Source organism: Rasamsonia emersonii (assembly GCF_000968595.1).
Source record: "Rasamsonia emersonii CBS 393.64 chromosome Unknown ctg1118621759993, whole genome shotgun sequence".
Lineage (NCBI taxonomy): Eukaryota > Fungi > Ascomycota > Eurotiomycetes > Eurotiales > Trichocomaceae > Rasamsonia > Rasamsonia emersonii.
Window position 1 is genome coordinate 63,350 of NW_013563294.1, and position 24,135 is coordinate 87,484.

Genomic DNA, 24,135 nt, shown 5'->3' on the forward strand with positions numbered 1-24,135 from the left:
CCGCACAGCTAATAATAGCAGGCTCACCGCTGCATGTCATATCGCCAGCTTTCCCGGTTCGGATAGGAGCTGCTCCAGCACACAGCTGGCAATATGTAGCCCCCTCCAGCTCCGGCGAGAAGAGCGAAGATGGACTCCTCCCGTCAAGAGAAGAAGTCGATTGACCGCGATCGAGGGCATCGCCAACGACGTCCAGGATGGACTTTGTCGAGTATTGCAGCCAACTGACGGCCCTGCTGACGGGTGGTCCGTGCACATCGCGCAAGCTGGCCCTTCCGCTGCCTCCGCGCGACGTCCAGCAGCAGCAGCTCAACAGCAGCTTCAGGCCCATCGATGTCTGGAGGATCCATGCCTCGCGCTCTCCGATTCTGGCATCCCTGATCATTAATCAGCTGCCCTTCGCGTCTCCTGCTTCAGACAGCCTTTCTGCCATGGCCGACGAGGAGGAGCGGCTGAAGGCGGAGAAGCTCGCCGCCGCCAAAAAGAGGGTGAGCATGCTGTACACCTGCGTTTCGTGAGCGGAATTACTGACGGCCAGACAGGTTGCGCAGCTGCAGAAGCAGAAAGCGAAGAAAGCGGCCAAGAAAGCCGCTGCTGATGCGGAAGCCAGCAAGGATGACTCCAGCACCGCCGAACCAGCAACCCCAGCAACCCCCAAGGAGCCAGATGAGAAACCGGACAGCGAGCCCGTAGGCCAGCAAGAGGAGAAGCCAGCTGAGCCGGAAAAGCGAGAGGAGGAGACGGCCACCGAACCCATGCCGCAGGCGCCGACGTCCCCCGGCCCCGACGCGACACCCGGCGACGTGAAGGAGCTCCCCTCGCGGGGCGCGCATGCCCGCCAACCGTCCCTGTCCGCCCAATCCAAGATGCGATCGTCCTCGTTCCGGCAATCGTCCATCTCGCAGGGTGCGCCGGCAGCATCCTCGCTCGGAAGCTTGAAGTCTCCGCCGCTGCCTCCCTTGTCGCCTGACGGGGAGCACGTCCACGAGGTCTTCCGGAAACAGGCGGCACGGCTGGAAGAGCTCGAGAAGGAAAATAAGCGGCTGGAGAAGGAGCTCGAAGAGGCCAATGCCCGGAGGCTGAAATCCGAAGAACAGCTCGAGGACCTCCGAGAGGCCAGCGTGGAGGTGGTGGAACTCAAGGATCGGCTGGAGAAGGCGGAGAAGCAGGTCGCAGAGATTGAGAAACTGGTACGTACAATCTATAATGGCAACTGGACTACATGCTAATTGATTGATGCAGAAAGCCGAAATCACCTCCCTGCAACGACAAAACTCCCTGCTACAGTCCAAGAGCCATCGCAATACGGCCAGTGTCTCCGCTGGCAGCGCCGAATCACCGCCGTCCGACCTCGCGCAGCAGCTCGAGTCCAAGTCTGCCACCATCGAGGCGATGGAGATCGAGATCTCGAATCTACGAGCGCAGGTCCAGTCCCACGCGAATTCGAGCGCTGGGTATCAGAACCGGATAAGCGCTCTCGAGGAAAAGCTTGCGCAGAGCGAGAGCAATCTGGAAAAGACGCAACGCGAGCTCGCGGACGCGAAGCAGTCGCTGTCGCGCGCGGCGGAGAAGGCGATCAAAGAAGGGGTGGACAAGACGTCTACCGAGACGCTGATCAAAAACCTGCGGAGGGAAATCGAGGAACTGCAGGAGGCCAAATCCGCGGCCGAGAAGAAGATCGACACGCTGGACAAGAAGCTCCAGGCCCTGGGCAACCTGCACAAGGAGTCGGAGAGTCGACACCAGGCGCGGCTACGCGAACACGAGAAGCTGGAGAAGGAGGTCGTCGTTCTGAAGAAGAAGCTGACCAGCGTCGAGAACGAGAACCTCCGGCTCAAGGAGGAGCGGGATCGAGCCCGGAAACTCAACGAGGCCGTGGGCGGCGACGACGCGGAACTCGCGGAGCTGGAAGAGGAAGAGCGCGCGCGTCTGGAGCGGCGGATCCGCGAGCTGGAGGGGGAGATCTTCGACCTGCGTCGGGGCGTGTGGAAAGAGAAGAGGAAAGAACTGGAGGGCGAAGAGGTCGGCGAACCGCGCGAGTCGGCGACCAGCCCTGGCAACACCTTCGACGAGGTAGACTTGATCGGGGGCGCTCCAAGCCACTCGCGACGGCGCAGTGCGGCTGGCGGTCGAGCCCAGCAACAGCAGCAGCAGCAGCAACACTCATCCTTCGCGACAGTCCTCTCAAGCGGCCTGGCCGCCTTCACAGGGTCAGGTAACAGGGACCGTCGCCCATCGCAACACCCGCCCGCGACACGAGGCAGCCTCGAGCTACTCTCAGAGGAGAACGGCGACGACGACGACTTCGACGAGGAGGCGTTTGCGCGTGCACAGGCCGAGGAGGAGGCGCGCAAGCGGGTCGAATGGGTGCGCGAGGTGAAGCGGAAACTGCGCGAGTGGAAGGGCTGGCGGCTGGATCTGGTGGACAGCCGGGCTGGTGCGGAGGGGGCAGGTGTAGGGATGGGTGAGATTTTTGAGGTTTGACTTTGCTTGTTGTGTACTAATAGTACGGAGTATTTCGTATTGTCGTATTGTTTTGTTGGGATTGGGATGATGGTAATAGGTATAATGGATTGGTTTACTCGGCGTATTTGTTATGGCAGGCTAATTCTATCGACGATGATGCATGTTAACTCGATAAACACTAATTAATAAACCGAATGACATGCCCAAAAGACACCTCTGACTCCGTATACATGATGTGCATAGAGACATACAGAACTTGCACACCAGACCAGACCAGACCAGAAAGCAAAAATATAACACAATGCCAACAGGATGCTCGCATTTAACATTTCACTTCCCTCATTTATTTCATTTATTTTATTTATTGATCTACTCATCCTCCAACCCCTCCCTCCCATTCAACACCCCCTCAGACTTCCTCGCCCTCCTCCCTCGTCTTCGACTCAGCACTTCACCCGCCCACCCACTCAACTGAAACAGCCAGCCACCCGTGACAAGCACGCCGGAGACAACATTAACAAGACGCACCAGCAGGGCCAAAAAACTGCCCCTTTCCTCGCTGACGAGCAGCAGGATGGGCTCGATATTATACTTGAAGAAGATCCCGGGGACATTGTAGGGATTCTCAGGGATGGCGTGCGATTGGCTCGTGGCGGAGTACTGGTTTGTGAAGATTGTGTTTTTGGGTTTTTCGTTAGGCGGAGGGCGTTTGTTGTTGTGTATTTGTCGGACATGATGATTGCTGGGTTAGTGCCTTTGGAGTAGATGGTTGGCACGATGTTGAGGAAGTACTGGTATTTGTAGTAGTGCGTGTCTGTTGTCGCGATGGTTTTGTCCAGTGGGTTCATGAGGGATGGGTAGTGTGGTCCGAAGGAGAGTTCGGTGATCATGTGCGAGAAGTTGAATGCTAAATAAATCAAGTCAGTTGTCAGTAGACTAGTTCAAGATGGTGCTTTTTTTTTAGGTGACTGACTCTTATGATCCAGATGAGCCCCCATATCCTGGTATCCGTGTCCTCTTGCCGTGACGTGAAAGTCACCCTGCACCTTGTTCCCCTCCAGACTGCCATAGATACGACACGAGTCGACAACGTCGCCTCTTCGCAGGGCCGGCCCCTTGGGGAACTTCCTGCGCGGATTGCGGCGCACCTCGCCCAGGACGTGGCGCACATGCACGTCCTCCTCCTGGGCCAGCAGCCTCCGGGTATCCTCCTCGTTGAGCGTCTGGTACTCGTGGACTCCCGCGGCGATCTCGCGGTTGACCTTGTCCATCCACAGCTGCCAGCTGGTGGGCTCGCGGTGCAGCATCTCGCCGGCCAGGATGCGGTCGCCCGCGGCGTCCTGGACGTTGACGCGCACGTCGTCACAGGGCATGCGCACCACCATGTCCAGATTCATCTGCAACTCGTGCGACACGCCCTTCTCGACACTGAAGTGCTGCGTCTCGGTGCCGCGGAACCACGCCCGCAGTTCGGAGATGGTCAGCATCGTGCAGATGACGAGCAGGGCGACTGTCCATTGTCCGCCGCGCCGGCTGGGCGAGGTGTAGCTGGGTTTTGTCTTGGCTGGAAAATAACACCAGTGTTAGCGATGCTCAATCGCATGGATACGGAGAGTAATCGTACGAAACGCATCAAACGTCTTCAACCCCGCCGCAATACTCCTCTTCTCCCCAAAGGCATCCTCGTCGAGGCCGTGGGCTGCATACCCGTTCATTGCGACAGCTAGCTATCACGATCACTGCGCGCCGGTCGTCATGAAGGAGGCATAAATCAATTGCGAAGAAAAAAGTAAACTGGTGGAACGGACGAAAGCAGCAATTGAAAAGAGCGACTGAAAAGTGACACGAACGAGAGAGAGAATAAGAATAGCAGCAGCGATAAGTTCGAAGTTCGATGTGGAGACGCTGGTGGAGAGGCCAGGTATCCCGAACGGATCGCCCAGCCTCGGCAGGGGCAGTTAGCCTAAACTATGAACAAGGATATTTACAAGCCAGTAGATTGCAGGTATTCAAGGTTACAAAATACTAATCAGTCAAAAATACAAAAAAAAAAAGAAAAGAAAAAAACAAAATAAAGATAAAGAACGGTAGATAGCTGAATAATAAAGTCTACTCCTATCCTCCTACTCGACTAGAAAAACTTAGTATGAGCGAATTCGTCCTCTTGATGCTGTGCTATCTCATTAGATGATCTCACTATGTATATTTATTTATATGGTCACTAAATCCTGCGAATCCTCCACAGCTCCCAGCACAGGAAACGAGCGAGCCATCCTGTCCTTTCCAAAAACCACCTGCTCAAACGAAGCAATGCGCATCCCGCTGGGACCGTTATTACACTGTGTCAGCAACACGTACAGTACATACATACAAACAACACACGCGGGGGCCAAAATACATCACACACAAAGATACAGTACAAGACGCAGATCCAGACAACCCCCAAGTCAGTCATAACGTCAATGCAAAACACAAGCAGGAAAAGAAAAAATCATTCATCCTCAAGGCACACATGCAAGTGGTCAGCGAGGGGTATATGATGACGACTTCCCCTTCAACCATGTTCGGCTTGATTCAATGCATTTTCACTCAACATGCAAAGAAAAACACCAGCATTCCCACCCCGTCTATGCGGCGTAACGATTGTAGAGAAGAAGAAAAAGAAACGAAAAAGATCGACTATTAAAATAATATAACAATAAAGTAAGATTTATACACCAACATCCTATCTCGTCTTCTATCCTCGAGTCAGCACAAGATCGGACGACACCACGGCCATCTCACTTACCAAGCTCGTCGCTGCCGCGGCCGCCGCGAGGTCGGGCTTTCCGCTCACGCTCCTCCCGGCGACTCTCGGCAACCCGGAATTCGAATAAGAGCCGCTGTTGGATACCCGCTTACCAGCCGCGGGCTGCAAGCCGTTCACGGTCGAATGGCGCCGAGGCGCCGACGCTTTCACGGGAGAGCCACCTGAGGCATCTCGGTTCTTGACAGCGCCGTTCTTGTTGTTATTATTATTGTTATTACTCGTGCCGGGAGGGTCAGGGAGCGGCCGCGGCACTGAAGGACCGGTCCCCTGTTGCAACCGTTTCATCGGGGTACTAGGATTAGCGCTGGACCGTGGCCGATTCGGGGGCTTGACCCCGGTGATGAATTCATGGTTCAATGCATCGTTGGGGTTCATTCGACGCGCCGGGTCCCACCGAAGGCAGCGAGCGACGAAGTCGATGAATGCCTCATCATCGCATTTGAGGACCTGCCGGAGATCTTTCGAGCTAGGCCGGCGTCGGCGGCCCTTCGAAGACACGGTCACCCGCGGCTTGCCCGTGGAGTCGAAGAACAGCTTCCGTCGGGTACTCTTCTCGATCAGGTGCTTCTCCGGAGGACCAAAGACCTCCATGATACAGGCGAGTTGCTCCTGCTCGTTCTCGCCGGGGAAGATTGGATATCCCGTATACAGCTCGGCCAAGATACAGCCCAGACTCCACATGTCGATCGGCATCCCATACGACATGCCCAGGATCACCTCGGGAGATCGGTAGAATCGACTCTGAATGTATGTGTAGACCTTCTCATGCTCGAAGCAGCTCGATCCAAAGTCGATCACCCTGATCTCCGAGCGCATCGGGTGGACAAGAAGGATGTTTTCGGGCTTCAAATCGCAGTGGATGACCTTCTTACTATACAGAAGGACAAGGGTGTTCAGGAGCTGTTTGGTGAAATGACGGATGAGCTTCAACGAGAAGCCCTTGAAGTCATGCGCCTTGATAAATTCGTACAGGTTCATGCCAAGCAGTTCGGTCGCGATGCAGAGATGTCCTCGGAAATAGAAACTCTGGGTAAACTTGACTACGTTGTGCCGCCGTTGGGGATCCTGAGGGCTCTGTGTTAGTCTCGTACCTAATCCACAAAGACCATGGCCAACTTACCCATTCCTTCAGCTTCTGGAGGATGTTGACCTCGACCAAAGCCTGCTGGTGGAATCTCTTCTTGTTGCGGATGATTTTGACGGCCACCAGAGATCCCGTCTTGTGATCAACACATCGGACGACCTGACCAAAGCTTCCTTTGCCCAACACATCGACGACCTCATATCGGTAGGCCAGGTGATCGCCAATCACAATCTGGTAATCACCTCGCTCATCGTCGTATCCAAAGTTCAGGTTTTGAGCCTTGAGATCTCCAACAACCTTCTTGGCCTTCTGAGTACCGCAGAAGTAAATGTCTTTGAAGTCAATGATCTCGCCCCGCTCAAAGATGTTGAGATTGGCCATCTTCAATGCTTGTGCGGGGCTGACACGCTCCTTCGGACTGGCCCTGCGGCGCAACTCGTCCAATTCCCGTGCAGCAGCCTCGAAATCCTTTCGTTTGCTACCGAGCCTTCTCATCTCCTCATCGGCAGCCCACTCATCCGGATCCACGTCGGGATCCATCGGACGCGGTTTAGCGGCCACATTGGACTTGGCCGAGCTGATAATCTTATGAACAGGGGAGAAGATGGAGGAAGTGGGCCGAGTGTGGGTCGTGTCCGTATCGCCAGAGTCGGTGGACGAACTCTGAGTTGGTGCCAGACTCTGCTCGCTGCTCACACTGGGCTGTCGTGCGCCGTTGGTGAAGCTGGATATGGAAGACTTGCGCCGGGCTTGGAGATAGGCCGGTTTCAAGGTTGGACTGGTGCGTGGTGCTGCAGACGAAAGACCATTGTTCCACGTCGCAGACGCCGGAAGCCGAGGGGGTGGCATATTGTCGTACTTGGCGGAGCTGCTCTCGGTATCTGACGACAGCGATGGTTTGGAGCTGCTGTGTTTGAGCGTCGCTGCGTTGAGTTCATTCCTGAGGGAAGAGCCACTCTTCTCCAGATCAGGCGGGCTGGACATCCGACTGCCCACTTCGGTATTCGAAGACAACGCAGAAGACTGCGTCTGAGGCCGAGGGCCGGTCAACTTCCCAAGCTGTAGTGAGCCGCGGGAATACTCTCCGCTAGTCTTGTGCCGCATGAAACTATAATCGTCACTCGTCTTGGGCAGAGACAAGGATATATAAGGCGAAATGTTTCGATTGGTCGTTGGAATTTCCAACGGCACAATCGCACTCGAGCTGCTCGGGGCTCGATGGCTCGAGGAATTGTTGCTAACCAAGAAATGAGACGTGTTGCTGCGGGGAAAGGGAATCGGTTGCGTCTCATGATCGTCGCCGTTATTCGTGAAAAAGGAAGCCTTGGAGGCAGTCAGCGGCGTACTGGGCGTCTTCGGCGCCATCTGGCGAAGTGGTGGTGTAGAAGATCCGGTCTCATCGTTAGCATTCGCGTCCTTCAAGGCATCGATCTTCGCAGCCATGGGCGTGCTTAGAGGCAGCAGGTTCAATGGCGGCAGTTTCAACGGCTGAAGGTTTTTCTTGCCCAGACCGGCAGCCTGCCTGCCCTTGGCATCGGGAGTTTTCGATCCTCTGAGATGGGATGCTGCAGGCGCCGAGTCCTCTTGGGCAGAGTTGGCAGTCGCCGACGGCCCACTGGAGTCGGAATCGCGCCGCGAGTCCACACTCAGTCTTCCGACGTCCAACGGCAGGCTCGATTTACGAGCGGTCTGCTGCGGTGCTAACAAGTCACCGTCCGTCTTGGGAGATTCGAAGGCCTTGGGTATAGCAGGCACTGGAGGGACTTCTTCCTCCGTAACCCCGGTGATATTCTCCAGCCGTGGTTTCGGGGTTGGCAGTCGGGAAGAAGAGAATGTCTGGGAAAGTCTCGGTTGCAACGAACCACTGGAGTTCCGGGTCGAGTTATAGCTCGTGTTGGATGACACTGAAATGCCCGAGCTGTAGGATTTGCGATTGGGATCCGGCGTGGTCCTCGAGGAGGACGGCGTGACACTCTTCCGCGGAATCATGGAGGGCGACTGAGCCGACGACCGGGGCCGCGACGTCCCCGGATCGAGCTGTGCCTGGGTGGGAGGCGTATTCGGCATGGGCGGCGCCTGAGGCTTCATGGACATGCGTTTCATCCTTCGCGCATCCGTCGGGCTGATCGTTCGCGCGCCCAGACCGGTGGCATGAGGCACCATGGACATTCGCTTGGCCGAAGACGACGGCGTCGAGGTTGCATTTTTGGCGGGCGCTCGCAAGGCATTCGTCGACGACGATCTCGAATGCTCCGATCCACAAGAGGGTGCCAAAAGATTCTCCTGCGGCTCCCTGGACGGCGGTTGAAGCGACTTCGCTTTGAGAGAGCGGGAACTAACAGGCAGCTTCCCCCCATCGGCGTTGTTCGGTTCCAGATTTTGCGAACGGAGGCGAAGGGCGCCGTTCCCCTGATCTGTTCTGCCATTGTCCGTGCTCGTCTTTCTCACCGAGAGGCTCGGCCGTCTCCTTGCCGTGGTCTCGGTGGTAGTAGTAGTAGTAGTAGTAGTAGTAGTATTACTGTCCAAGGCCATCGTGCCCGGACCGATGGATTTCCTCGGAGGGCGAGATGCCGCAGACGCCGATGATGGCGCGGAAACTTGACTCTGGCGACGTGTTCGAGACGCAGGCGCAGCCGGCGGCGGCATCGAGGTAGAAGAAGTCGACGACGCCTGGCCGGCGACACGGCCTACGTCGCTTTGGCGGCGAATGGAACCCGACCTGGCTGCTCTGACAGTAGGATTTCCCTCATTCTTGGACCAGGAGGGATCCTTTGTCTCATTGCTGTCGTAACCCGCACCACCGTGACCCGGCATGGGGAAGCGGTTCAGACTCGGCTCCTCCATGATGCTGTTGTGGAAGTCGTCAAAGTTAATCGGTGCCAAAAAGTCAGGGCCGTCGGGAGGAGTCTGGTTGACATCGTACTTGGTCGAGTTACCGGCATTCGAGGTTCCTAGGCTGAGGCGAGAATTGCTGCTGCTGATGGAATGGTTCCGCGTCGAATCGTTGGTGGTGTCAATGGAAGAACTTCCGGAGTGCAAAGATCCCGACGATCGGTTACTGAGGAGAATTAAAAAAGTAGCACGTCAGCATCATTGACAGTACAGGCATCAGATCTGCGGATAGAAGACATGGCAGATACCGCTTTGCAGAGGCTTCAGAGATTCCAGGGCCCGGGGCCTTCTGGTCGCGAATGGACTGTCTTCGCCGTCCCGTCATACCGACACGCGGTTCTGTCACGCTTCGAGGGATCGACGGAGCCCTCGAGGCCTGGCTGTCAGCACTTCCGACACTGGACGGCGCTTTCTGTAACCTTCGACGGCCGGAAATCTCTGTTGGGAGATCGAGAACAGTTAGCGAGATCCCCACACGATACTTTCTCCAGAATCAAGTGAGAATTTACCTCCTGAGCTGGAATCGTCATTGCGAGAGGAATTGGATGTTCGTGAATGGGCCATTCTCGTCTGTGTAGGGCCAACCGTCGGCTGCGAGGTCACCCTGGCGGTCATAATCTCGAATGTCACGGGACCGGCCTCCCTTCTCCCGGGTGCGAGTACTCAAGCACCAATGGGCCAAATGGCATCAACGTGCGTAGCAAACAGGCTGTCTCTGGCAAGAGACTCGGTCAACAATGTCGCGACCTCCACCGTGGCTACCTGTCCATTGCGGGGAGGAGCAAAGGGCGTCCGTCGTCCAGGACTGTCGGTGATGAGAAAAAACGGGGGAGGGCGATCGTCACCCGGACAGGAAGCGGACAAGCGATACACGTCACGAGGGGACAGCTTCGACGAGGCCCGGGGATCGAAGGCAGTCGTGACGAGGAGGTCAATGTGTGCAGGATGGAGCCGCTTGCTGCTTGGGGTGGTCGTTCGGGAAACCCAGCGCCAGGCTAGCAGCAGCTAGGGGAGCAGCGCGACAGGAGGCGTCGCAAACCCAGCACGCAGGGCAGGACCAGTGTTTCGAAACGCCAGCAACAGGCGAGAGGCGGACAAGGAAGACCACTCTGGACGAGATTGGTGTCCCTGGAGGAGGGCTGGCAGCAACAGCAGCCGGAATAGAGATTGGGGAGTCGACAGATTTGTTGACGGGCTTCGTCCGGGCGGAGTACTTATCGCGGCGGCTCTCGTCTGCCAGCCAGGCAGCCCCTGGATCGCGCGCTGCAAACCCTGCAAACCGCGATGCCCGTGCCGCAGCTCTGCTTTACTACTACTCCGCTTCGACGCTGCTGCTGCTTCTACTGCTTCTACACATCCAGTTGCGGTGCCTGAAGGAGCCTCTGCTAGGCTCTCTGCGGGCGCAATCCAGTGGGCATCCCATTGGTTGCACAAAGACGAGTCTAGAATTGCCTGCTCCCACACAGGGCCCTATCATGTCGACTGCAGTCTGGTAGAGGTCATGCACGTCATGCCATCGACAAATCATTTCCTGCTACAGGCGTGCATATTCTCTCCTAGATCTACGTACCCGTTCAGCTACTACGTAATTTTATTTTTTACCAGTTTAATCTACTCCGTATGTACTCCGTAGTCAACACCCACGGCGGTAGACAGCTAGCTCTTGGCAAGTATAATATACCACAGCCTGGCTGTCATTGGATGCAATCGCAGTCCTTAAGATGGGAGCTTTTCGAGAAGTGGTACATGTCCAATCATGTCCTCCTGGAGCAAGCTTCATGTCATCCTTCCCGTGTCTTCAGGTCTCTCTTACGTCAACTTTTACCTGCAGGAGTTGACAGGAGCTATCCCCAAGCTCTGGAATTGCTCTCCATCAAACATTTATGCTACGGAGTTAGCGATCATCTAGTGATATGCACTGGTATATGCTTTCGCCAAGTACCGTGGGTTGAGACATCAGATTCAATCCATGCTGGACAGGTCAGAATCCTGTTTGTGCTGTTTGCGCTGTTTGTTTGTTTGTCTGTTTGCCTGTTTGGCTGACAGTGCCTAAGGCATCACGGCAGTGGCTGCCACTAGAGCGAATGCGGACTAGCCCCAGGCAGCCCTGGCAAGCTCAACCCGCAACGTGACTCCTCCCAGTATGAGTCGAGTCTGTCTTCGGTCCTCATTCTCGCGGCCAGTTCATCATTTCCTGGTGCACCGGTCTATTCGAGGGTTCTCCGGGAAAGACAAGTTCAGGCCGTAAATCGTCGCGGATTGCCGCTTGACGTAGTGCTGCGCCAACTCCACCATCCGCGGCTCTCCACATCCTCGGCGCCAGGCACATGATAGACGGACGCGTGGCTGGCTGCACTCCGTCAGCGACGTCGCTGTCGACATGACTAGCTCACAAAACGAAATGCCGGTTGATTCGCATTGATTGTGGGAATTGATCGGATGCGTCGCCATGGATGAGTACACGGTGGATGCCTTCGCCAACCGCGACGACTCCATCCCGCTGACCTCCATCCCCGCCGATAACAATGCCCAGGACGAGCCGTCTTCCCCATCAGATAGCACGAAAGAGAAGCTGCCTGCGAATGAACACACAGATGGCTCCTACGATGGCAGTGATGGCTCCAGAAGAAGATCCATCCTGTCTTTTCAAGACCGGCTCTTTGCAAAGTATGGTATTTTCCGCCTTGTTGGAACGCCTGGGCTAATTCGTCTGCAGACTGCTCCAGCAGGTCATTCCGAAAGATGAGGATGAAAACGATGAGCAAGAGGAGCCAGCTGACAGGCAATCGAAGCGTGCCAGCCGGCCGCCCTTCAGTCTTCCGGTGATGGCCAACAATTTCCGGCGGTTCAATGCACGGTAAGTTGGCTGAGAAGATCTTCGAAGAGCAAGCTGATCGATGTTTAGCATTGGCATCGCTTTCGTCTTTCAGAACCGGCTGATCCGCCTCTTTTCCTGGAGATACCCAACCCAGACTCTCTCATTCCTAGCTGTCTATTCTTTTGTCTGTCTGGATCCTTCCCTGCTGCCGGTCGTCCCACTGGCCACGATCCTGCTGTTCATCATGGTGCCAGCCTTCCTGGCACGCCATCCCCCGCCACCCTCGAATTCCACCTCCGGGACTACTCCTTACTATTCTTATAACGGGCCCGCGCTGGCCCCTGCGCCGACCATCAAACCAGCCAGCGAGACGTCCAAGGATTTCCTTCGCAATATGCGAGACCTTCAGAATTCCATGGCCGACTTTGCGAATCTGCACGATGCCCTGGTGGCCCTGCTGTCGCCGCCGACGAATTTCTCAGATGAGACTCTTTCCTCGACATTGTTTTTGTTTCTTTTCATCATCACGGCCGCCTTGTTTCTGACCTCACATCTTCTTCCCTGGCGGTTTATCTTCCTGATCGGTGGCAATGCCGCCGTTATTGCGGGCCACCCGGCCGTTCAGGAATTCCTGAGTCAAGTAATGGGACAGGAGCCCAAGAAAGCTGACCCGACAAGCCCAAAATCCCCCAGCAAAGCGAAGCCCGCAGTGCCTGCTTCTCTCTCATCGGTTGGTTCATTTCTGGGGTCTCTTGCGAATATATCTCTAGATGCGTACCCAGAAGAGCGCGAAGTGGAGATCTTTGAGCTACAGTATCGATCTCTTTCCCCCTACGCGACTTCTTCCGCGTGGGAGACTGTGCTGTTCTCGCCGACACCATACGATCCGCTATCGCCATCGCGCATTGCGGGCGATCGCCCCCGAGGATGCCGGTTCTTTGAAGACGTCCAGCCGCCGCCGGGCTGGGCGTGGAAAGGGAAGAAGTGGGAACTGGACCTGGAATGCCGGGAATGGGTGATGGAGCGCATGATCACGGGCGTCGGGTTCGAGGTGCCTCCCGGCAGCAGCGATGACGAAGGCGGTAGCGCCGCTATGAACGAGGAGGTTGGCGGATGGGTGTGGGATCTACCTCCGTCGTCTACTTCTCAGGCTGGGCTCGACGACGACGAGTTCCGTCAGATGGCCTACGGCGACCTGAACCTGAGAGAGTCGCGAAGCAAGGCGGCAGCAGACCAGAAGGGAAAAGGCAAGACTAAGGGGAATCGCAACAGCCAAGGGCGTGACTGGGAGGAGAGTACCGGAGGCGCGCAGACGCAGGGAATGGGCGAGTGGCGACGCCGACGATGGGTGCGGATGGTGCATCGCGTAAGTATGCCGCCAGAGAGGGAGGCCAGCACCGATAGCGAGAGGGATTGAGGCAGTGTATTTATATGACCTAATGAATGCGTAGCATTACCCTAACAACTATACTGTGTTCTTATTTTAGAAAATAAATATATTCACTCCTAAGCATAAGTACAAACTAAGCTATGTACTCCGTACGGAAATAAGTACTACTAACTAATAATAAAAATAGAAATAGCAATAGCAATAAGAATAGCAACAACCTGCAATCTACTATCCATAATCATAATCATACATAAGTAGTGTAAAGGAGTAGCAATGTAAAGTAAAGCAACGATAATAAGAAATATTAACAATAATAAGACTTAAAAAACACAGTAATCTTAACACAGTAAGAATGATAAAGAACACTTCCCACCTGTCTCGATAGTAAGATTTTTTTTTTGCTTTTGTTTTTGTGTGTATATGCTACCAGGTTTACAGGAAGATCAGAAAGAATAGGAATAAATAAGATTAGGGAGAAGAGGAATTGTACATACATACATGCATGAATGCATGAAAAGGGGGTTTTTCTCAAGAAAAGGAAGAAAAGAAGAGAAAAGGAAGTTTAAACATTCTCCTGTTCCTGCTTCTGCAACTTTTTTTTCACTTTTCACTCATTGAATACTCATTCACACGTTGATTCATCTCATTCAAGAAAATAAAGAGAAGTTTGTATAAAGAGAAGAGAAAAGAAGAAAAAAAGAAAAAGAAAAGAAAAACCAGACCTGAAAGTAATCTATCTACAGTACACCTACATACCTTCCTCATTTCCCAATCTGGTTCCAGTCAGTCAGTTACCCACCCAGTCAATAAGTCAGTCAAAGTCGATCGTCAATCTGAAGCGTTTGTTTGGACTTCCAAGAACAATCAATCAATCAATCAATCTACAAAAAAAAAAAAGAAAAAGAAAAGGAAAAGGAAAATCGGGTGAAAAAATAACTGGATCATGATGTTAAGCAAACCCTGCAGCGAAAAGGAAAACAGCCATACACCACCCAGCCCCAACGAGGAAAATATCTGCAGCTGCAGGATCCAGACCAAAAAGCCAATGAAGATGATGATGCATATGCATGGTGGTGGCTTTGTTGCTGCTAGCTTTAGCTTTAGCTGTACTCGTAGCTCCTGTGGTTATAGATGTAGGTGTATGAGGAAGCAGTTTTGTACTGGTAACAACAGTAGTAGTAGTGGTAGTAGTGATGATGGTAGCTCTACTACTCCATGATGGGAAAATGCTGCTGCTGCTGCTGGTTGTAGCCGTGGTTGTAAGCGTAGTTATGGGAGTGGTTGTTGGGTAGGTGAAAAAGTCAGTTCCCAGTGGAGCGCTTGGTAGAGGCTCAGGCTGCAAGGAAAGAGAGCAAGATAAAAATGGCGACGACAATGGTAATGGTGAAGGAGATTCAGTATCAGTCTTGATTTGTGCGTTAGTGAACTTGTCTTGTAGGGTATACATAGTGGTAGTAGTAAGAGGAGGAGAAGAGGAGGTCTCACAAGGGAGATGACAACAGTAGATGTGAGAGTGACAGAAACAGTACTTTTTTGCTCAGGGCTACTCACATTACTTTCAGTCGTTATAGTGGGATATACCTTGCCAGTAATAATTGCTGATTCAGTTAAAGGAGATGTCTCCGCCGGAAAGTCATCCGTATCAACTGCCGGCACTGGAATGGGAACAGGAACATAGATAGTCTCAACAGAGCTGCTGGATTTGCTAGATTTGGTAGGTTCTTGTGCATCGCCCCCTGCTGAGCTATCTTTGAGAGTAGACAGTAATGACTGAGGAAGAAAGAAGGCTGTCCCGTCTAGTTCGTATGCAGTTCCGTTGAAGGTGCATACTGCGTCGCCTGCCGAGGGAGAGGATTGGTAGCCTAGATATATAAAAAAAAAGTCAGCAGGTTAGGTAACTTTCCACATGTCGTGTCCTTGTCTAGCCATCCACACAGACTAAGGTTATATCACATCATGCAGTTTATGCGGGTCATGACTTACACAGCGCCGAGGTCTTGTATCCAGAAGGAAGAACATGGGACAGCCTGAAACAAACTCCTGTCAGTACAGTCCTATTACCAATAGACAGAAGACAACAGGTCAAGAAAACTCACTGGACATCACATGAGTAGATCTTTAGAACATCCACCGCAGCGCATGACATAAGAATGTTGGTCTGCAGAGAGTGTCCACTGCAGTAGTTTTGTCCAGGCTTGCAGATCAGGTTGTTAGAGAGAGGGTCACTAGAAAAAAAAAATCGTGAGATGAGATTAGGCTTGCCAGGGATGTTAGTTAGGAATTGACATACTAGGAAATCTGTCCAGAAACAAGCTGGAGCAGTGAGATGGTCCATAGGGCAAGGAGAATGAGGGGCTTCATCATTGTGATGATAATATTAGTGATGAGAAGATAGTGATAATGGTAGGTATATTATGCTATGGATCAGAGCCCAGAGTATGAGAAGCTGTGGAAGCAGGTAGCAAGACGGTAAAAGCATTTAATGAGGTGCAAGAAATATATACGCGACTGTGGACGCGACAGGCGCCAGTCTAGACGCGCTGTTTACACATGTAAGTTGACGTGAATTTCAGACCTAGGATGATAGTGTCTGTGAAATTGGCCTCGTGACTTGGTTCAGACTGGACAACCTGATGCCAGATATACCCTATATTCAAGTGAAAAGCGTAGAACATGACTAAAGGAAAATCCTCTGTAATATCTATGATATAGCAGAAAAAAACATGCAACTTTTATAAACCCAGCCCTGCAACGCCAGTTCGCCGCGACAGTCATGCAACAACAAAAATACAAACTCAAGCAGGATGCCTCTCCTTGTAGATCCGGATTCTTCTCCGCAAATCGCCCTCGCTCTGCTGATACGGGTTCAACTTCCTATCCCACACCATGGCCTGGATATTATCCCCATGCTTCTCGATCAGCCTCTGGATCCACTCTTCCTCGCGCTTGCTCTGCTGCCGCGGTCGTCGCTTCTTGACCGCCTCCTCTTCCTGCGCGACGCGCTGCTCCAGCTCCTTCACGAAATCCGACGGCTCGGAGGAGGTTGTCTTGGTCTGCCTGCTCGAAGCACCGCCTCCCTCCTCAATCTCGGTCAGAGGATCGCCCAGCGGGTTGGAGCGCTTGCGCTTGCGCCCCGCGATCTCGATCTCGTTTTCCTCTTCCTCCTCATCGTCGCGGATGACCCGCAAGATCTTGCCCGTCTCGGGGTCGCGCTCCACGCGGACTTCTTGCGGGTCGAGTTGCAGGTTTGCTTTCGCGCTGCTGTTGATGTGCAGAGGATCGGACGTTTGCTGCGCTGCGGTGGCTGGGTCGACACCCTTGGGCTTCTCGACACCTCCGGCCGGAGCGTTCAATCGGGCTGTGAGACCGAGACGACGGTAGTTTTGCAGCAACGTCAAATTCTTGTCCCTAGTCGCAAGAAATCAGCATGAAACTTAGAAAAAGAAAAGAATGCGGTAAATTACCAGTTCTGTGCAATCAGAGGATTGCCCAACACATTGATCTTCTTGTTCCCATAGCGCAGCAGCTTGCGCTTTTTCTTGATTTTGGGCACTTTTGTCCGATTCTTCTTCTTCTGCTGTGGGCGACCCATGGTGACTGATCGCCGGGGCAGTCTCTAAGAGGGGATAGTTATAAAATAATGCACAATAGTAAATACGAATCGCTCTGCGGCTACGAAAAAATTGATTATCTCTTATCGAGTCAGGCGGAGGGCTGTTTGCATCGCTCTTGGCGTGTTTGCTGCCCCTCGGCCGCTGTCATTGGCGAATCCGATCGCCATACGGCTGACAACTCCGACGCGTCATCCCCGCTGCTGTTGTTGTGGCCATTACGGAGTATTGTCCTCTGCGCCTGACAGGGAGGACTGCTTGCAATGGCTTCAGGAACGTTTGCTTCCCTGCGCAGGCTGTCCCTGGCGTTTGTCGCGGGGCTCTTGGCCTTGTCTCTGCTTGCCGCCGCAGATATCGTTTCTGGCGACACTCACAGCGACATCTCCGTCGCCGGTCTCTCCGCCCCGCAGATTGAGGAACAGTTGCAGGTAACAAGGCGTCAATTGATGTAATTGACCAATTCACTAAGTAGACTAATTCTGATGTTCTATATTTCTCTAGGAATGCCCTCTTGTCCAAGCGTTGAACGAGCACAAGCTCGTGACGAAGCCGCCGACCACAAGTCTCGCGTCGCGCATTTTCGCCGTTCTCTTCCCTGGTAGCCCGGCCGTCAATGCGATTCTGGCGACTATATACATATCCGGTCCTCCAAGTATGTTGTCTTAATTCTGCTGTTTGAGCAGTTTGCTGATCTGCAGATTTCCTTCTGGCACTGTGCCCGCCCAACATTGACCCGTCATCGCTGTCGGTGATGGTCGCGTTCGCCGTCGGAGGACTGCTCGGAGACACCCTGTTCCACTTACTACCGGAGATCTTCCTCGGAGAGGACTCGCCCGAACGTGCTCGTTTCGTGCTCGTCGACCCGAACAAGAACCTCCTCCTGGGTCTGGGTATCATGGCGGGCTTCCTCACCTTTGTCGCCATGGACAAGACGCTGCGGATTGCGACCGGAGGCGATGGAGGACATGACCATAGCCATGGCCATGCGCATGCTCACGAGAGCGAGGCTACCGCCGCCGCCGTCGCCGCCACGGGCGCCGACACCAAGGGTGATGGGGAACTGAAGCAGCGCAAGACCAAGTCCGGCGCAGATAAGCCCAAGGACAACGACGAGAAGGAAATCAACCCGAGCGTAAAGCTCGGCGGATACCTCAACCTCATCGCTGATTTCACTCACAACATTACGGACGGGTTGGCGCTGTCCTCTTCTTTCTACGCATCTCCGACGATCGGCGCCACGACGACCGTCGCAGTTTTCTTCCACGAGATCCCGCACGAAGTGGGCGACTTTGCGCTTCTGGTGCAGTCAGGATTTTCGAAGCGCAAGGCCATGGGGGCGCAATTCGTCACCGCGATCGGAGCGTTTCTGGGAACATTTATCGGGATCGCCGTGCAGGAATTCGGCGGCAGTGGAAGCGACTCCGGCGCTTCTGCGCAATATTCAGCGGGCTTGCTGGGTACAGGTCTGAGCTGGGGGGACATGCTTCTCCCCTTCACGGCGGGGACATTCCTTTACGTCGGCACCGTGGCGGTCATCCCCGAGTTGCTGGAAACCGGCAAAGATAAGACTGCTGAGGTCAAGAAGACGCTGGTGCAGTTTGTGGCCATGGCTGTTGGCGCGGGGATCATGCTGGGGTATGTCTGTACAAAGAAGATTGATATTAAACGAACGCTGCTAACGTTTCAACGCAGGATCTCCTGGTCATGAGCAATTGACATGCGAGGATTCATCCACGAGCGATTCAACATTATTGCTCGGAGTGTTTGATGATACTACCATACCAGCGCGGGGACAAAAACAAAAAAGGGTATAGAACGATATAGTCATAAGAACAAATAGATACAAACACAAACTCTTTCTCATGTCTTTACTTTACTTTTCTTGTCTCTACAACGTAAGAAAGTAGATATCACTTGATAGATAGATAATTAGAGAAGGAAGGGGGGGGGGGGGGAACCGAACGAATTGCAATATAATGTCAGATATCAAGGCCTATTAGATAATGACTATCTGTCTATCTTCACTGGTTGGTTGGTTGGAATGTAGTAGAATTCAATTATTATGGATTTTAATCTCGATTATAAGAGACATGACAACAAGACTAGGGTGATAGATAGAAAAGAGAGAGAGAGAGAGAAAGGCATTATATTATGCTGTTCCTGCCACGCCTTTTTCTGATTTAAGTACTCTACATAGGCGATAATAATGATCGTCAACAGATGTATCTAAATAATGTATGTTTGCTAGGGAAAATACACTGACTTGCATTTATTTGTGTGCTGATTGGTCTGTTTTGCTCACTACTTGCAGGAAGCTATAGTATTCTATAGTAACTACTTATATAAGTAGGAGCTCCAGGATTCTATAGTAGCTATTTATATAGTTTTGAGATTCTTAGTATTAGAGTCTTATGTTACGCGCTGGGTCCAACCGTAGTCGTCGATACTTAACAATGGTGGTTAGGGAAGGATCAAGGAGTCTTCCTGACTCTATGTCGTTCACGAGCACGCGACGATCTAACTGATCCGGGTCTCTTCCTCGAGACAGCGGCCTACCTGGCGAAGGGCTCTTTCTCGAACGACCTCTCACAAGCAAAGGGGTCTCGCAGGGACACAATAAGGGTTCTTCAGGTGGACAGATGACAACGACTAGGTCAGAGGCAACGCCTACTAGAGCTATACCGAAGTATACCACTAGCAGTAAGAAGTCTTACTGACCCCCAAAGTAAGTATCTTAGTAACAGCAGAATAACGGAGTGAATTGAGCGCGAGTAAGGAGAAACTAGATACATGAGATTGAGCTCCCTTTTATAACTTCTTTTTGGTCCTCCATTCCCTTCCTTTTATCGGTCCCTGTTGGACCTTCTTTTCATGGTCCATACTGGACTTCCCTTCCACGGTCCTTGTTGGACTCCTCTGCTTATCTTATCAATGGACCTTCCTAAGTCACGTGACCTTGTATGCCTAATCCTGCCAATCTTGCGGGGTAGTGTTTCATCCTGTGCTGCTGTGTTGGACAGCGCTCCGTTCTGTTGGTTCGTAACATCTTATTTTTTATCCTCTGAGGGTTAGCTTAGATTTATAATAATCTATATTACTCTATCTTACTTAGGCTCTGCCTTAGTATCTTTCCTATATCTCCTCTACCTACTTAACCTTAGTCTCTGCCTTCTGCTCTATCCCCTTTACTTATCCCTATCTATAATCCCTATTACTATATATGTGTTGCTATTTGGCTATATCTTATTTAAATCCTAATTAATTTTCTTAGGTACTATTATATTATTATAGGAACAAATTATATCTATGTCTTCTACCTAGTAGAGGTTTATATTAAGATTTACTTAACTACCCTCTTAACCATCCTCTCCTATTAGATTATAGTTTGTTTAAGTCAAAATCTATTATATTATTGTCCCTTTCTACTTACTTATCTACCCTCTTAACTATCCTCTCTCTTCTGCTAGATGTGGTTTATTTTAAGCCTTTAATCCTATAGTAACATATATATATTATTCTTCTCTTTCTAGTGTTCTTTACTGCTTTATAAGCTAATTACTATCTGTCTATTTATACTATATCTGTTCTCTACTATACTATCTACTACTAATATATAACTCGCGCCCCCAACACGCCCCCCCAATTTGGGGGTATTCGTGTGATTTACGGTGTTCCTTCTAGAAAGAAAGGAAGAGAAGAGAAAAACGTACTCCGTAGCTGCGTTATGCATGCCAGTTGCGGAGCACAACCTACATGTACTGTACTGTACTGTACTGTACTGTACGGTAGCTACCTACCTACCTAGCTAGCTAACTAGTTCGTGGGATTCCTCCACCCTGCAGGCTACAGCAGAGCGGAGCAAGATGACAGATCACATGGGCAGATGACAGATGATGCCCCGAGCGTTTTTGAAACAATGCGCCTTGTCGACTTCAGGGAATCACTATCCGACCGGTTAGAAACAGGCAGGCTTGCAGGCTGCGGCCTGCGGGCCTTGAAGTAATTCGCCGAACTACAGTACATGTATGTACTATTTCTGGAGCCGCATATACAGACGTCAACGCGGGTCGGAACAGCGGCAACGAAACGCAACGCAACGGCCGATGCAAGGGACTGACTGGGTGTCTCCCTCGAAGTTTCTAGCCTGCGTAGGGGAGAAACGGAAGCAGGCAAAAAAGAGTCGTCCGACGTCAACTCTCTGACATACCACATGGCTCAACCACACGTGGCTTGACGCAGGATTCTTCCTTCTCACGGATGGAGCTGGGCAACGGCTTCATTGCTTCACTTGCCATCTGCAAAGAGAATCATTGTGTCCCGCAAGCTAGGCGAGGACCTGCAAACTGCAAACTTCTCGGCTCGGGATTGTAGAGGACATCGCGCAAATCAAAGCTAAGTCGGATCGCGTTGAGCCGTGCACAAGATTACGCTGAGCCGCAAGGTAAACTTATCGCTCACCATTTCAACAGCAGGGTAGATTTCTAATAGGCAAGCGAAAAGATCAGCTCAGGACAGCAGGACTTGCCGACTTGGTGAGGTAGATCTCCTTCCCTATGCGTAGTCTTCATGTTTACCCCTTGCTTTAGGCAGGGCGGCCATACACCCTGTCACCCGCCATCCATTCCACAAGAATTCATCATCGACGCCTGTCGAATCCAGCAACACGAAGCGCACTGCCGACAAACCTGAGTCGGACAAGAATTGGAATGGGCGTGCTCGGACGCTTGGCAGGATATGGCATGTCGACGCGCCCTTCACACACAGCTTGTTCGCTTTGGGGTCCATGGTTGGTCCAACTAGGTCGCCTAAGGCTATTGGGCGGTTGCCGACAGCTGAACTCATGAACCGGAGGGCATGGTGGCTAAGCGGTAAAAAATCATGGCGATCAATTTACTCCGTAATTCGAGGAATAGACTACGTGTGGAATGGCAGCGCATGATCCTGGCCATGCCTGTCAGTTGCGATGCCATAAGCAGCTAGCACGATGGCAATCAGTAAATTGGAAATTCCCTGCGGTGGTGTCTAAGGTCCTCATTGGCGTAGACAAGCTCCAGGGAGCTGCACAAGGCTAGCAGGCAGTCGAATTTCGAGAAAAAAAAGGAGGGGGCGAGGGTTCTTGGATAACGGAAAAGGAGTTACTGGCACATGCTCCGTAGTTCCTGTCAGCATGGCCTCCGCTGCGCCGCTGGAAAGAGTCATCGCTGATGCTGCTGCATCCTGGAATGCTGCCACATGACTAGAGCTGCGTCGACCACGAGAGAGAGAGAGAGCTTCGCTTCGAGGCCCTGCAGATCAGTCTCGCCGCCATCCAATCCTTTCGTCGTACCTGACAGCTCTGCATGGCATCATGCAAGGAGAGGTAGAACATGTCTAGCTTCACCACGAACACATGGAGACAGAGGTTATGTCGGCCAAGAAGAGACTGGGTGCATGGTGATCACGTTGAAACCACGCGTTGGCGCAAGGGATGCGAAAAAAAAGTATTCCGTACTCCGCCAAAGTAGAAATTGAAATGAGGCAGATAGCATTCAGGCCCGGCCCGCCTGAGCGCTGCAGCCGCCCGCTATGCGGGTCCTGAACCAAGTCTCCGGACCGCGATGCGTTATTAACCTCATGATCCTCAAAACGGCTGCTTATCAGGGGCTCTCGTTTCAGATCGAGGATCCCGATGGAGACTGCCCAGTACATGCCTCACCGTTGTAGAATGACTGCGTGGTGCAGTTCTGCCGGTGCAGAGTGCCCGATGCAAGGACAGAAACGCCAGCGGTTGGCTTGCTGGCGTTTCAAAGATGCAGCAGGGCCATCGCATTCGTCAGAGGTCTCCACAGCCAGTCCTTCGGGACATATTTGGACCTGACGTGAGCAGGAAATTAATAATTTAAAGTGCACATGTCAGGCGGCTATATAGAACCGGCCACCATCCATGAGTGCTTTACCGTTCAAAGTTCGATTCGTCCAGTAGTCCTTTCATCATAAAAGGCATCATAAAAAAAAAGGCTGATCATCATCGCAATTATCACCCCTCTCCAACTCCCACACCATTGATGCTGGTGCACAGCAACCAAGCAACCCGAGCGATCCGAGCATACACCAACAGCTGGGATCAGCTAGTGAGGTGAGATTCGCCAGTGGAGGTGAGATTGGCTAGCGCAAGTCTATCCAGCTGCAAGATTCCCAGGAGGGCAGATCAGGCTGGGGAGGCTTGTCAGTGTCGCTGCGGCTAGACTGGGGTATGTTGAGAGCAGCAGTCTCCCAGTAGTGACTTAAATATCTACCAGAATCCGTGGTCTGGCTTCGTTCTAACACACGGGCTTTTGCAGCACCGAGTCCTCCGTATAGAGTTTCCACTCGATCTTCACCAGACAACCGTCCGTCCATCAGTGTTCCCTCGGGACTCGAACGAATCGATCGCTCGATTGTGGTTGGTGCACTCTTTTCCTTCTTGATCTCGCATCCGTACCAGCCCTTTCCCGTCTCTCTCAGTCGCCCAGCAGAGGCAGATCGGCTTCGATGGGCACTGGAAGAGACGTTTCCCACTGCAATCACTGCGTCACCCGATGGCCACATCAGTTTTGCAGTCACATCTTGGTCTCCTGCTCCCTCCTGTCGTGGCTAGCACGCACTAGTACCGTTTCTGCCGGACCGGGCGGGCACTAACTAGGTTCCGGGCAGCGCGGGGAGACCCAGCTTGGTGGGAGAGGCAGGATTCGTGGCTCGATGACTGCATTCGTGGCATGAGGGGTGACGCATGGTCGCGGCGGAGAAAACTGCCCGATCAATGAGAGCAGAAGCTCACCTGCAGGCTTTCCCATTATGGCTCCCTCCCCTTGACCACGCTGTCGCTTGCTTGGTTGAGAAAACGTGCTCATGCGGGTGCTGACTGGTTCGAGGATCCCAGATCAAGTATATCGCTCTCCTGTTCTCTGATCAGTAACGGCAACTTGCGTGCAGTAAGTAGGTGCTTGCGGTTATTTCTTCTTTTTCCCCTTCATTTGCCCTTATGTTGTGCATCCGTGGTATTGTGGTGTTGTGGGCTTGTCCCTTGGCCGGAGTCCGGCCGGGGGA

The 24,135-nt window shown here is 52.6% G+C and overlaps 7 protein-coding genes across 7 annotated transcripts; 3 read left to right on the top strand and 4 right to left on the bottom strand.

The window, feature by feature from the left end:
• Positions 1-197: 197 nt before the first annotated feature.
• On the top strand, positions 198-2,484 carry T310_1578 (uncharacterized protein; the record flags this gene model as incomplete). Its single annotated transcript, XM_013475551.1, has 3 exons — positions 198-488; positions 543-1,190; positions 1,243-2,484. The coding sequence occupies 3 exons, from the start codon at positions 198-200 to the stop codon at positions 2,482-2,484; spliced, it is 2,181 nt and encodes a 726-aa protein (XP_013331005.1).
• A 449-nt stretch (positions 2,485-2,933) lies between these two features.
• T310_1579 (uncharacterized protein) lies at positions 2,934-4,181 on the bottom strand (the record flags this gene model as incomplete). The annotated part of the gene is made up of 3 exons (XM_013475552.1): positions 2,934-3,373; positions 3,440-4,030; positions 4,091-4,181. 3 exons carry the CDS (start codon positions 4,179-4,181, stop codon positions 2,934-2,936), a joined length of 1,122 nt encoding a protein of 373 aa, XP_013331006.1.
• Positions 4,182-5,055: 874 nt separating this feature from the next.
• T310_1580 (Dual-specificity kinase) lies at positions 5,056-9,815 on the bottom strand (the record flags this gene model as incomplete). Its single annotated transcript, XM_013475553.1, has 5 exons — positions 5,056-5,145; positions 5,255-6,349; positions 6,396-9,417; positions 9,500-9,689; positions 9,761-9,815. The coding sequence occupies 5 exons, from the start codon at positions 9,813-9,815 to the stop codon at positions 5,056-5,058; spliced, it is 4,452 nt and encodes a 1,483-aa protein (XP_013331007.1).
• Positions 9,816-11,700: 1,885 nt separating this feature from the next.
• On the top strand, positions 11,701-13,556 carry T310_1581 (Integral peroxisomal membrane peroxin; the record flags this gene model as incomplete). Its single annotated transcript, XM_013475554.1, has 4 exons — positions 11,701-11,918; positions 11,968-12,108; positions 12,157-13,435; positions 13,521-13,556. The coding sequence occupies 4 exons, from the start codon at positions 11,701-11,703 to the stop codon at positions 13,554-13,556; spliced, it is 1,674 nt and encodes a 557-aa protein (XP_013331008.1).
• A 465-nt stretch (positions 13,557-14,021) lies between these two features.
• On the bottom strand, positions 14,022-15,794 carry T310_1582 (uncharacterized protein; the record flags this gene model as incomplete). Its single annotated transcript, XM_013475555.1, has 7 exons — positions 14,022-14,045; positions 14,216-14,232; positions 14,447-14,864; positions 15,011-15,321; positions 15,443-15,513; positions 15,556-15,716; positions 15,750-15,794. The coding sequence occupies 7 exons, from the start codon at positions 15,792-15,794 to the stop codon at positions 14,022-14,024; spliced, it is 1,047 nt and encodes a 348-aa protein (XP_013331009.1).
• A 460-nt stretch (positions 15,795-16,254) lies between these two features.
• T310_1583 (60S ribosomal subunit biogenesis protein Nop16) lies at positions 16,255-17,051 on the bottom strand (the record flags this gene model as incomplete). The annotated part of the gene is made up of 2 exons (XM_013475556.1): positions 16,255-16,867; positions 16,924-17,051. 2 exons carry the CDS (start codon positions 17,049-17,051, stop codon positions 16,255-16,257), a joined length of 741 nt encoding a protein of 246 aa, XP_013331010.1.
• Positions 17,052-17,333: 282 nt separating this feature from the next.
• Positions 17,334-18,778, top strand: T310_1584 (ZIP Zinc transporter; the record flags this gene model as incomplete). The annotated part of the gene is made up of 4 exons (XM_013475557.1): positions 17,334-17,498; positions 17,572-17,722; positions 17,769-18,705; positions 18,763-18,778. The coding sequence occupies 4 exons, from the start codon at positions 17,334-17,336 to the stop codon at positions 18,776-18,778; spliced, it is 1,269 nt and encodes a 422-aa protein (XP_013331011.1).
• Between the last annotated feature and the right edge of the window lie 5,357 nt (positions 18,779-24,135).